This window comes from Sarcophilus harrisii, chromosome 4 (genome assembly GCF_902635505.1).
Source record: "Sarcophilus harrisii chromosome 4, mSarHar1.11, whole genome shotgun sequence".
Taxonomy (NCBI): Eukaryota; Metazoa; Chordata; class Mammalia; order Dasyuromorphia; family Dasyuridae; genus Sarcophilus; species Sarcophilus harrisii.
In genome coordinates this window covers 432583795-432597574 of record NC_045429.1, presented here as the reverse complement: position 1 = coordinate 432597574, position 13780 = coordinate 432583795, and the positions used below count along the sequence as shown (strand labels likewise).

The 13780-nt window shown below is 42.8% G+C and overlaps 1 protein-coding gene across 3 annotated transcripts in view; it reads left to right on the top strand.

The window, feature by feature from the left end:
- The window catches only part of RHBDL3 (rhomboid like 3), a 65110-nt gene that overhangs the window by 34139 nt on the left and 17191 nt on the right, over positions 1–13780 (top strand). For all 3 annotated transcript variants that reach the window (XM_031967622.1, XM_031967621.1, XM_031967623.1), the window contains 2 exons: positions 2459–2607; positions 6191–6303. In XM_031967622.1, the coding sequence (XP_031823482.1) occupies positions 2459–2607; positions 6191–6303 (262 nt within the window). The remainder of the gene's footprint in view (positions 1–2458; positions 2608–6190; positions 6304–13780) is intronic.

Below are 13780 nucleotides of genomic sequence, written 5' to 3'. Positions count from 1 at the left end.
ATAGGACAACTAGGTAGCACAGTAGATAGAGCACTGGGTTTGGAATCAGAAAAATGCTTCTTGAATTCAAATCTGGCCATAGACACTTACAAGGTGTGTGATTCTGGGCAAGTCCCTTAATCCAATTTGCCTCAGTTTCCTCATCTGTAAAATGAGCTAGAGAAAGAATAACCAACCACTCTAGTATCTTTGCAAAAAAAGCACACAAATGGTGTTACAAGGAGTCATACACTATTGAATTGACCAAACAACAACAAATCTGGTTCTAAATCCTCTTCATTTCCCAATGCTAGCAGTATTTCAGCATGGAATGATGACTGTTTATAAAAGGACTGTGGGTGGATCATGAGTGGTCAAAAAAAGTAAAATCGTGTGTGTTCCATTTGCTCAATTTAAAGATGGAGGGAATTGTACAATATATTTTAGAAAGATTTGCATCCATGGCTAAAATAAGCCATGTTTCAGAATTTCAACATATGAACTTTTATTCTCAGGAAAATTATTGTCAATAATAAGTAATTCTTTGGTAATAATAGAAGACACTTCCCTCACAACAGCTTTGTGAGGTTTGTAGTTAAATGTTTTTCTATTCATTTTACAGAAGGGAAAAGTGATTCCGAGAGAGGTTAGGGCTTTATCTAGGATAAGTATCAGAGTCAGGATTTGAACGTAGATATTCTGACCCCAAGTCTAAGGTACTTTTCTAGTATCCAGTTTCTTGTCCTTATGTGGAATACCGGTTGTCTATGTAAACAACTGAGGTGTATAACAGTAATCTGAGGCCCATGAGCCCCCAGCTTCTGCCAGTTTGGCAAATAGGGATGGGGAGTAGTAATTAAAAAGAAATATAACTATTATAACTATTACTCTTACTACTACCACCACCACCATTACTACTACTGCTACTACTACTACACACAAACTACTACTACATGCTGAGAGGGAAAGCATGAATACATTTACTGTATTCTAGGCACTGTGCTAAGTGCTCTGACAAATATGTCATTTGATCTTTACTGTAAAGTAAATGCTACTATTGTCACCATTTTACAGTTGAGGAAACTGAGGCAAACATAGATGAAGTGACTTGGCTAGGATCACACAGCTAATAAATATCTGTGGTTCAATTTTAACCCAGGTCTTCCTGATTCCAAGCCCAGTGTTCTTTCCATTGTATCACCTAGCTACTGCTGTCACCATTTCCCCTGCTACCATCACCACCACCAACACCCCCACTATCATCATCATCGTACCACTATGTAGCATTTATATATTATAAGATTTGCAAAGTGTTTTACATGATATATCCACAACTCTAAATTTGATCCTCACAAAAACTCCCCAAGGTAGGTTTATTATTATTATCATCCCCATTTGACAGAGGCAGTTAAATTGTGCAGGGGATAGAGTGCTGGACCCGAGTCAGAAATACCTGATTTCAAATTCAGCCTCTGACACTTATTAACTACGTGCTATTAAGTCACTTGACTTGTCAACTTCACTTTCTCCATGTGTAAAATAGAGTTTAATAATAACACTTCTCTGTCAGGAATATTGTGAGGGTCAAATGAGATAATATTCATTAAGTATATTGCAAATTTTAATGTACTGTGGAAATGGTAGCTATTGTTATCGGATGAGTTTATGGAGAAAAAGTACAAAGGAAATAAGTACAAATGAATAGAACATAACCAAGGGCAAGGGAATTGGGAGGGAGGATACTAGCAGTTGAAGTATCAGGAAAGGCTTCATTTCACGGAGAAGGTGATGCTGGAATTGAAGGAAGAGAGGGATTCTATGAGCTGAAAGTGAGGCGGGAAGGATTGCAAGCATAGGGATGACCATAAATTAGAAGTAAAGTTGGAGGAAAAGGAATCCTGAAGCACAGAGAGAGGCTTGCTACTGGGCTGAGTACCTCTTCTTTATTCCCCTCAATTTGCAAATAAAGTACTATATAAACGTCAGCCAAGAAGCGTAATAATTAATAAAACTGTAGCCTAGCATTAGGCAGTTTCTTTAGGATTTCCCCAGTATCTGAGCCATAATGAGCAGCAGGAAAATTAATTTTTAAATGATAAGATTCCCAAGAGCATTGATTCAGAGCTGGAAGAGACCTTCTATATTATCTAGTCAATCCCTGTCATTTTACCCACAAGGAAACAAAAAACCCGGAGAGCTAAGACAAATTCAGCTGAGTGGGAGGGAAGGATTAGTTACTATAGTGACTTCTATGACATTGAAAGAATGCATATGCTAAGTTTTTCTCTAAATTTAGGTGCCCTGGGACAGAGCCCTGATCACCTCACCCTAGTTACAGCCCTAGTCAGCACTAGTTTCCCGGGTGATAGAAATGGTTGTAATTCACCTAGGAACTCGGAGTGTTTATCAAAAGGAGTTAGATTCCCAGGCATTTCCAGCCCCAGTAACAGAGACTCCCCGTTTCTTGGCTTTTGTCCAGATCGCCTTTTTTCTCTACAACGGGGTGGCCTTGGATCAGTTTGTGCTGCAGGTCACCCACCCCCACTACCTGAAGAATGCTTTAGTTTATCACCCCCAGCTCCGTGCCCAGGCCTGGCGTTATCTGACCTACATCTTCATGCATGCAGGGTAAGTCTCCAGCTTCTGTCTTCTCTCCCCTAGTCAGGATCATTCATAAAATAACAGATGAAATTAAAGAGTTTCTATGCCAGAAGTGGGAGAGAGGGTAAGTAACATGGTGGACTGAAATCATGATTCATTCATACCCTACTTCTAATACTTCCATGAACAAATCACAACCTCTCTGAGCTTCAGGCAACCCTAAGACTTGTTTATTTATGAGACTTCCTTATGAGGATGTTCCAGAGAAGAGCCTAAATATAGTATTCTCTTCCTTTTTAAAAAAAATGGTTATTTAATCATTTGTTTTTGTGGATAGATATTAAGTTTATAATAAACAATCTTTAAAAGTAGTAGAGAGTAAGAAAATATTCATGATGATGAGATGAATAGACCACAGCCAAAGGACATGTCCCTGGTGGCAACCCAGTGACTAGGTGGGTCCCTGGGAGGGATTTTGACGGGATCCTTTTCCCCTTTGTTGGATTTCTTGCCTTGACTGGATTATCTTGATACATGTTCAGTACAGAGTTACTGTAATGTTCAGTACAGAGTTACTGTATACCACCAGGAGCCCGAGCTGTAGATGTGAACCCCCAAGGTTATTTTGTAGCGACGTTTCTGAAGCAGGCGGCTCCACAGTCAGCATACTTTGTTTTGAGTCCTATCTTAGAAAAGGTCCCTTTTTCTCCTTGTAAACTGCAAGTTCCACTAGGAAATTTAGCCTGCCTTATGGCATCATATATATCATATCATATGATAGCATAATAAAATCTTTACCTCTTGATTTGAACATGGTCTAAGCCTAAAAATTCTAAGCTACCTCATGATACCAGTCTGGAACCCCAATATTTTTGGAGTCTCCCTGAAAAATAACAATAGATTTGGAGCTGGACTTTAGACTCTTGCAGTCCAACTTTTTTAGAGAGGGTCAAGTGCTTTGTCCAAAGTCGCATTTGTTGTGGTAGTTATTATAGTCGTTTTCCAGTCACGTCTGACTCTTTGTGACCCCATTGGAGGTTTTCTTGGCAGAGATATTCAGAGGTTTGCCATTTCCTTCTCCAGCTCATTTGATGGATGAGGAAACTGAGACAAACAGGGTGAAGTGACTTGCCCAAGATCGCATTGAACCCAAGTCCTCTGATTTCAGGAATAGAATGTTTCTATTAGACCAGGTCAGAAATGACCAAGCTGGGAATGCTAGCTCAGGCCCTTTGGTTCCAGAACCAGTGATGTTAATTTTCACTATCAGAGGCAGTGTAATGCAGCGAAAAAAAATGCTAGAGGGCCCAAGCACAAAATGGTTCTGCCTGTGTGAAATTGGGCAAGTCTATTCCTTTCTGGGATCCTTTTTCCTCATCTGTAAAAAGGAGGTTGGACTAGCTGTCCCTTGAGATCATTCTAGCTCTGATCCCAAGAATTGATAAAATGTAAATTGAATTTATGAGGGCCACGGGTCACGGAGTCAAAGAGAGATTGGGTGGGATTGATGGCATGATACCACCCCTCATTTTCTTCCACTCCATGGATTGTTTCCAGGGTCACAGCCATGGAAGGTAGGTAAGGGTCATCTCCCTGACTTCAATCAATATTTTTTATTCCTGTTTGAAACTTTCACAGCCTGGGTGTTCCCTTCTGGGAGAGACACAATCAGTCAGGCCCTTGCATCATTTCCATGACAAAGGCCAACTTGCTGGCTATATGGTCACATATAGGGATGGCGGGGAGACTTCACGAGAGCAGCCCAGACATTTCCTGAACTCCAGGTCACCCTTCAGGGTCCAAGAGTTCAGGACTCCAGATCTCTCCTCCACTGCCATCAAAAGGGCAAACAATCTAGTTTTTCCCCCAATCTTTCCCACTGAACTTTGGAGAGGGGGGGAATGACCTGTTGACCCATTGCTCTCTAGAGTGGTCTCACCCTTGGGAAGGGAAGGAGGCAAGCCTAGTGTTTGGTTCCCAGAGCTCCATTGTTCCTTCCCCTGCCCTGAAAGAGCCAGACTAGCCTGGCGGGCTGCACCGAGGCTGAGAGACCCATTGTGCCTTTCACTTCCTGCTGAGCCTTTAAAATGGTAATTGTCTCAGTCCCTAATTTACTCCCCTGCCAGGCTGGGGAAGGGAGGGTACTTGTGCCCTGGCGGGCCATCCAGGTGGTTGCCAAAACTCAAATCAGAAGGAATTGAGAAGTCTCAGCAGAGGGCAGGTGGAGAGACTGTTAATCTTCTCTTCTCCCCCTCTCCCCATTTCAGCTTTTGATATTCTCCTTGTGAGAAGTGGGGGTGCTCAGACTCATTAATTCCCCTGACCATTCAGCCTATCCTTGAGGCAGCTGGACACTGATAAATCAATCGGATTCTGTCACTGGAAAGAATGACCAGCTGAGAGGGGTTGACGCCAATTAGGTTTTATGGAGCTTTTCCAAAGACTGGGGCAGAAAGAGGCCAGCCTTGATGTGGGAGTTACCCCTAAGAATAGCCTCGGCCTTCTGCCGCTGGATCCGTTTGCGTCCACCCTCCACCCCACTTTCCCACCCCAGTGATCCTGGTCTCACATCTTGTTCTTCTGGCCTTTATCCCCACTGGAGACGTTCTCCAGAAATGAGATGTTATAATGATCAGGGCTCTGAGGTGGCCAGTGGGAAAGTATATTGAAGGCAGAGGACATGGGTTCAAACCCCAACTGCTGCTTACAAACTTGGGTAAATCCTTACCTCCAGTAGCTCCGTTGTCTGATCTGCAAAATAGAAGAGACCGGACTGAATGACCTCTGCGGTCCCTTCCAGCTCTGAATCTCTAATCTTTTTCATAATTGTTCACTCTAGGTAGAGCAGAGGAGAGTGTATACTTTGGTGCAAGACTCGTCTGTGGATGCCCACAGTAGATAATCCACATGTCTGAGTGACAGAGCTTCCCTGTTGGGTGAAGCAGGTGGCAAAGTATTCTTTGTCCAGAACAGAGCTGTCACTTACTAGAGTGAACAATGGACACCTGGCCCAGAGCTAAGAACTGAACCCTAGAAAAAGAGGGAATAGGCATTTATTTAGCACCTACTATGTGCCAGACACTGTGCTAAATGTTGTCTCATTTGATCCTCCCAACAACCTTGGGAGGTAGGTGCTATTATTATTCCCATTTTATGGTTGAGAAAACTGAGACAGACAGAGATTAAGTGACTTACCCATGGCCTCCCAGCTGGGACTTTAAACTGAGCCTCAAGGAAGCCACTCTCCACATTCCCTTTAGCAGCTGAGTGACATCCCTTTCTGGGGATCCCCTCTTGTCCCTCTCTTCATCCTCCTCCCATCTGGCTCTTCTCCTACAGAGAAGAGGAGGACTTAGATAAGGAGAAGGCAGACACGGTGAGGAAATCTTGCACAGCAGATTGGGCACTTGTCTGCTGTGCCAAGCCACAAGACAGTTTCCAGTAAGCTCCTTCCTTCTCCTCAGAGAATGGAAGCTATTCCTCTCAGTCTCCTTCAAAAAAAATAGGAGTCTCCCTTGGTCTCCATCCTATACTGGATGGAGAGAGGGGCCCTTTTCCAAAATTCCAAAGACTGACTGTCTCATGGAGCTCTTCTCTCTCTCTGGCACAGGATAGAACACCTAGGTCTCAACGTGGTCCTGCAGCTCCTGGTGGGTGTCCCCTTGGAGATGGTGCACGGAGCTGCCCGCATTGGCTTTGTCTATGTGGCCGGCGTTGTGGCAGGTAGGTGCAGGCTGAGCTGGCCACCTCAAAACTGTCCGGAAAAACTCCCATGTTGCCAAATCATATGCACAATAGGGGAGGGTCTCTAGGTCACTGATATGTATTTTTTGCTCTCTTTTGAAAAGGATTTAACATAAAGTCAGTTACATACCCGTATTGACTATTTGGCGTATGTCCCATTGATCTTCAGGTAAATCCTGCTCTGATGTATCCAAAATGAAGTTAGAGAGGGAAGGATGTAGAGGGTCATGAGAGAGAAGGAATGCTTCAGGGACCACGAATTTGGAGATAGAATGAGCCTTAGCAATAATCTTGTCCAATCATTCCATTTACATATAGGAAACAGGTCCAGAGAGGTTGCCACCTGTCCCTCCTCCATGCACTGCAGCTTCCCATCACTGTCATTTGATCTAAGTCACTGCTGCACCCTTAGCCCTCCCAAGCCTGTGCATCTGCCTTCTAACTGAAACTTTCCTCTGTGTATTATTTTCCCCAATTAGAGTGTGAGCTCCTTGGGAAGAAGGACTGTCTCCCTTTCTCTCTTTGTATCTCTGGGGCTTGACATGTAATAAGTGCTGTATAAATGCTTTCTCATTCATTCATCCATTCACTCCGTACTCATTCATTTCAAGGTCACGCCAATTATGAAGCCTTTGAGTCAAGATTTGAATCATAGCACTGGAATTATGAAAGACTTTATTCCTTGTACAAAGCTTAATAAATGCTTTAGCTGCTGATCTATCCAGACCAACCTCTTAATCTTACAGATTAGGAAACTGGGCCCAGTTAAATGTGATATCCAGAATCATATAGATATAAGTGACAGAAGCAAGATTTGAATCCAGGTTCTCTGACTACCTAGTCCTAAGACTCTGTATCTTCCTTCAAAAACAAAGAAAAATCAGAAATCTGCCCAAGACCTCTCTTATGTTCAGCTGGTGCTTTGTGGGGGCTTTTAAATTATTCAATAACTTCAATTCAACAAGTAGTTATTAAGCTCCTGATGTATGTCGGGCATGTGATAGACATAAGGAATTCAAAGTAAAAAAATAGAATAGCCTTTATCTTCAAGGAATTTTGAAAGAAACCACATGTATTCAAAAAAATAAAGGAAAACCTTATGCCAAATGGATTAGAGTTGTTGTTTAGGACCAACAACCAAGAAATGCCTCTTGTAGGAGAAGACCATTAGGTTAAAGAAGAGAACTAAGGATTTCTAGAGGTAGCGATGTGAGGAAAAAGAAAAAGCATTCCTGGCATGATGCACAGCCTGTGCAAAAATGTAGAGGCTGGAAATGGAACATCATGTATGTTCATCATGTCCATATAGAGAATATCCAGTAGCCCAGTTTGTCTGGAGAAGAGAAGTCTTCTCCTTCAAGGCCAAACAGAAACTGCTCCAGAATCAAAGCAGCTGTTGTGGTTATTCTTTGTTCTCTAAGAGGGCCTTGACTTCAGGGAGGTGACATCATACAAGTGAATTAGATTTAAGTGAGGGTGAGTGTGCAAAGTCACCAGTCTCACTTTCTTCTCCAGAGCCATCTGGGTCCAGTGGCCAGATGTAGATCAGGATGACTGGAGATGGCCGTGGATGCGGTGGGAGACCTTCCAAACAAAAGAGATATAGTCCCCAGGCTGCCTCCCACACTGTCCAGTGAGAAGCCAAGAAAGCGAAGAAATGGACAGATTTCCACAGGGAAATAAGCCAAGACCTAACTGTGTGGGCTTGGGAAGAAATCTCATCACATTATGGATTTCAGTGGTGTCATTTTTATAAGGTTTTCCGAGCGCCTGCTGTGTGTTAGTGAGGTCTTAATCTTTTCCCAGTAGCAATAAAATCGCAATCAAAAGCACAGAACTCCATCCAGCCTTGCAAACAGACTATGGGGGGGCGTGACCAAGGGGGGTGCTCGGGAAGGAAGGAAGGTGATGATGATGTTCACCCACACAAAACTACTTTCTGTCCTTCAACTTCCTTTATTTCAGTAAGATTCCCCCAGGCATTTACTTCCTTGAGTGTTCTGCAATAAAAGGACAGGATTGCTACCTTGGACAGCACCCATCTGAGTCACGCCCTAAGGCCTAAATTGTCTGTGATACACATACACAGAAAGGAAATGATGTGCCCATTTTTCAGAACGGGGAACTGAGAGACCCAGAGGTTCCACGACAAAGCAATAGAAAATACATCTGGCAAATCTGTAGCTGATATTTAGTTAGATGAGACAGCAAATATTTAGTGAGATAAGACAGCGACCTAGGATAGTTGGGGGAGAAAAAAATGAGATTAAGAAAAAATAGGATGAAATCATCATCTTATTGGAATGAGGGCTGGGTCACACATTCACCAATTAAACAAATAAAAACTGAGGAAGGGTTGCCTCGATCCTTTAGGTCCCTGCCAAAGTTTCTTGCATACTTTCCATTTTCAGCCACTTGGGAAAAGGAAAGGATTTTTTTTTTTAATCCCCAAAGACTATCACCTTGGGACATGGCCTGTCTCCATATTTCTCAAGGGTTCATCTCTCCCACAGCAATTCCACAGGCAGTTGCAATGCACACATTATTTTTACTCCCCTGTAGGGGTTATGAGAAATCTCTGAAGTACAAACACTGTACAATTCAGGTAAAATACAAGCAAAAAGTCTTTCCTATTGCTCCATTGTCTTTGACACAGGTTTAAAATGCTACTCTCTTGCTTCCAGATCTTCCTGGCCAGCCCTCCCTTTGTCCCTAAACGTGAGGGTCACTGACTTTTCTTGCTAGTCGACCTCATTTATTCTTTCCCATCCAAGACTGAACTATTTCCTTTAGTCCTGTCTTGTTCCTAAGAAAAAGAGTTCTTTAGGGATCTGTTAGACAGTTAAGTGACATAGTATTGGACTCATTCAGGAAGATCTGTATTCAAATACAACTTCAGACGATTTCTTGCTGGGTGACCTTGGGCAAATCAGTACGTTTCCTCTTTTATCAAATGATGGAATGAGATTCAATGCCATCTACATTTCCTTCTAGCTCTAAGTCTGTGAACTTTTTCAAAATCATACAATAGAGCGGGAAGCAGGAAATCTGTTCTCTTGGCTTCTGTTGGACTCATTGAGTACCATGGTCAGGGTAGGATTGAGAATTATAGTTATCTCAGGAAATGCAGAAATAAGTTTGTGTGGCCCTGGCTAGTGGACCTCCTCGTTGGGTGAATTGCTGTTAGTAAACACCGCCTGGAGAGGCCTACTTTATCTAAAGCCCTTGGTCCCTCTCTGTTGAGCAGAAGCAGATTGTGGTTGGTTAGTTGGAGGTGGGAGGGAAAGGATGGAGGAACAGAAACTTGTCCTATTTACTCTCTGAGGAAGGTTATTTGGGCCACAGAAGGAAGCCATACTTGGAAAGTTGGGACTTCTTCTGTCCAAGCTGTAGCAAAATGAACATGCATCTCATCCTTTCCCAAGCTCCAGCTAGTTTACTGGTACATCTCTGCACTGCAGTGATTATCCCACCCCAAGCCCAATCCATTGTCATGCACATCCTGGTGCTTGGTTTTATTTTATTTATTTCCCCTAATTTATGGCTGACCCTGCTTTGTGAAATTAACTGACAATAGATCAATACCTAATTAAAACTGGAGGAGAGCTGATGGAAATGGATTTGGGGTGTTCTAATTTGTTGTCGTTGTTGTTTTTTCTTTGTGTTCACTGGACCTACCTTACCCCTGGTTCCATAATGGTGGTCTTAAAAGTCCGGGGGTGAGGTATCTGTAGTGCCTGAGGATTTTGTTAGGGCCCTTGGTATTTCTGGCAGTCTTTGAAAGGATGAAAGTGCATCCTTCCCATTCACAGATATTCAAGTTTTGTAGGATAGTAGATTTAGAACTGGAGGAGATCTCAGAGGTCATTCAGCCCAGTCATATCATTTTTAAGGTGAGAAAACTAAGGCTGAAAGGATAAATGTCTTAGAATCATGGAGTTATAGATTTGCAGCTGGAAGGAACCTAAGAAGCCTTTATTTCCCACCTCTTCCTAAGAAGAAGATGAAGAAACTGAGGTCCAAAGAAGTTAAGCCCAAGGTCACACAGATCTTGAACCAGACAAAGGATTTGAACTAGGGATCTCTGTCTTCTTGTATTGCCCTACTCAGCCTTTCCAACTTTTACATGATTCAAGGAAATCCATAGCATCAGAGACATCCTTTAGTGAAGGCAACCCTGGAGTCTGCTCAGAGACTCAGTGTCCCAGAGCTTCTCTTTCAGGTGCTGGACTCAGTTTCTGCATCCAGCAAAGAAACCCAGAAAGGGATAGAAGGGGATCAGAGCAGGAGGGTTATGGTCAGATCCTCATTCTTTAACCTTGGTGCCCAGGAAGAATCCTAGTCAGAAGCATCGCTGTGTATCCTTGAACCTTGGAAGAGGAACTATCTGATCTTTCTGTAAGTCCTCAATGGACTTAGTAAATCCTAACTGGAGAATCAGTGTTGGACTGGAAGTCTAAAGACCTGGGTTCAAATTCTGCCTCAGAGACTTGGAAACTGTGTGACTTGAACAAGTCCCTTTAATATCTCAGAGCCTCATCTGTAAAATGGGTAATAACTCTGGAAGCTACTTCTCAGGATCATTGTGAAGAAAGTATTTTGCAAACTTTAAAAAGGATACTACTATATAAATGTAAGGTAAGGGCAAATCACTTATAACCACATTTGCCTTAATTTCCTTATCTGGAAAATGAGTTGGAGAAGGAAATCACAAACCACTCCAGTATCTCTGCCAAGAAAATCCCAAATGTGGTCATGAAGACTTGGACACAACTGAACTGAACAGCAACATGATTACTAGTAGTAATTTGAGTCTCAGACCAAGATTCCCAATTAGTACCCTACCTTTTGTTTCCTTCCTTAAAAGCTGCCAAATTCTTGTGACTTTTAAATTTGCAGATTAGCTTTTTAGATAGAGCCAAAACATGTTTGTTAAGCCCTATATATAACACACAAGAAAATCACCAGTGAGACTTGGGGTGCTCAAAGATGCTAAGGATGCATCTAGGCTGGATATGGGGGAGCCTGGCATTTAAGAGGTGCTTTAATTTGCAAGGCAACTCACTGGACTAAGAGCTGAGGACAAAAAACAAAAGATTTTTTTCCAATTATTTCTTATAACTCTTCGGAGATGGGAAAGCTAGCTATTGCCGTTCTTCCTTTCCAGAATCCCACAGTCCCGCTGGGCAGGAAATTGTCCCTGATATCTTGCCTAAATCCATCCCCGGCATCTCAGAGAGCCCCAAGCCCCACTGGTGATTTTCTTGTGCATTATTTATTATCAGGCTCAATAAATATGCTTTAGCTCCATCTAAAAAGCCAATCTCCAAATTTAACAGCCATGAGAATTTTTCAGCTTTTATGGAAAGAAAAACAAAGGTGACAGACATGTTATAGGGAACTGAGAAATCTTGATCTGAGACTTAAATTATTACTAGGAATCAGGATGTTTTGCTTGTTTAGTTGGGTCCAACTTTTCATGACCTTATTTGGGGTTTTCTTGATAAAGATATGGGAATGATTTGCCATTTCCTTCTCCAGCTTATTTTACAGATGAGGAAACTGAGGCAAACAGGATTAAGTGACTTGCCCAGAGTCATGCAACTAATAGAGATTATGTTGTGCTTTTTCAGTTGGGTTGGATTCTTCATGATCCCATTTGGGTTTGGTTTTTTTTTTGGGGGGGGGGCAAAGATCCTGGAATGGTTTTCTACTTCCTCCTCCAGCCCCCCCCTTTTTTTACAGAAAAGGAAACTGAGGCAAACAGAGTTAAGTGACTTGATCAGAGTCACACAACTAGTAAGCGTCTGAAGCAAGATTCAAACTTAGTTTTCATGGAGCCACTTCCCTGAGCCATTCATAAGTTATCTCGTGCTTTTTTAGATTTGCAAAATCTAAATAATATTGGGTAACTCCCAATATTATTATCCCCATTTTCCAGATGAGGAAATAGGTTCTGGGATATTAAGGGACTTATTCAGGACTGCACAGTTATCAGCTGTCTTTATATAGATTGTCTCATTTGAGCCTCACAAACACCCTGGGAAGGAGGTGCTACTATTATCCCCACTTTATATATGAGTAAATTAAGACACAGGGAGCCTAAATAACTTGGTCAGTCACACCCTTAGTAACTGTGCTAAGCAAAATTTGAACTCAGACCTCCCGCTTTGACATCCAGTCCCTTTTCCACCAGACCACTACGCCCTAGGGACAACCTAGTATCACACAGCTAACTTATGTCAGAGGTCAAACTTGAATCCAGATCTTGCCTTAAAACCAGCTCTCCAGACTTTATGCCATGACTATGTAAGTAGGATAATCCTCATTTTACTGAGAAAACTGAGGCTGAGAGGTGGTCTCTTGCCTATGATTACTGGAGCTGGGATTCGAAACCAAGTCTCCTTTTGCTCCAAGTTCCTTCCACTACATCTTTCTAGGAGCCTCCTGGCTCTGTGACCTAGTAAAGATCATGGATGCTAAGGATTAGAACCTTAAGGTTTACAAAGAGCTTAACAAATTGTCTCATTTGATCTTCACAACAACTCTGAGCGGCAGGTGCTTTTATTACATCTGATGCCAGGCCTGAGTTTAAATCCAGTCTCAGACACTTATTAGTCGTGTGACCCCGGGCAAGTCACTTAACTCACTTTGCCTCAGTTTCCTCATCTGTAAAACATACTGAAGAAGGAAATGGCCAACTCACTCCAGTATCCTTGCTCTGAAAAACCCCCAAAAGGACTCATAAAGAGTTGGACACGACTGAAAAATGATTAAAAAACAACAGAGATTGAGTGGGGTTAAGTGATTTGCTCAGAATCATACAACCCGGTAAGTGTCTGAGGCCAGATTCAAACTTCCTGACACGTAAATCCATCCAGGAAGCCCCCTAGCCGCCCGGTGTCTTTCTTGGCTTCCGTGAGATCATTCCCAAGTACCAGGCCCCAGCAGCTACTCCACTCAGGCCTGAAAAGGCTCTAGCCAAGAAGGCTGGGCTTCTGCCACCCTTTTCTCTCTGTCTCCATTATCTACTGAGGAAAGGGCCATTGAGCCTGAGGGCATTTTCCCTGTGGAAATTTCTGCACACTCACCAAGTCATAGCTAGCTAGTCAACTTCTCATCATCCCTGAACCTCCTCTGAGCCCCTGCGCTGTCCCTCCCAGCTATTTTTAGCCTCTTGTGCCCTTCCCGGGAAGCCCTGGCCATTGATCACACTTAACAGGGAGAGGACAATAAATTAACTGGCTCTCTCTGGAGCTTCTTCCCACCCAGGCCCAAAGCTAGCCTTCCTTGGACCTGTTTTCTCTCCTCCAGAAGTGGTCCAGGTCTCTGTCTTTACTGCTTTCTTTTCAAGGACATTTCCCCCCAAAACCCCACTTAGAAGATATCTGTTAGCCGTCATTTAACTCTGGTCTGCTGTTGGGAAGGAGGGAGAAAAGAGAGGGATGTAGCAGTG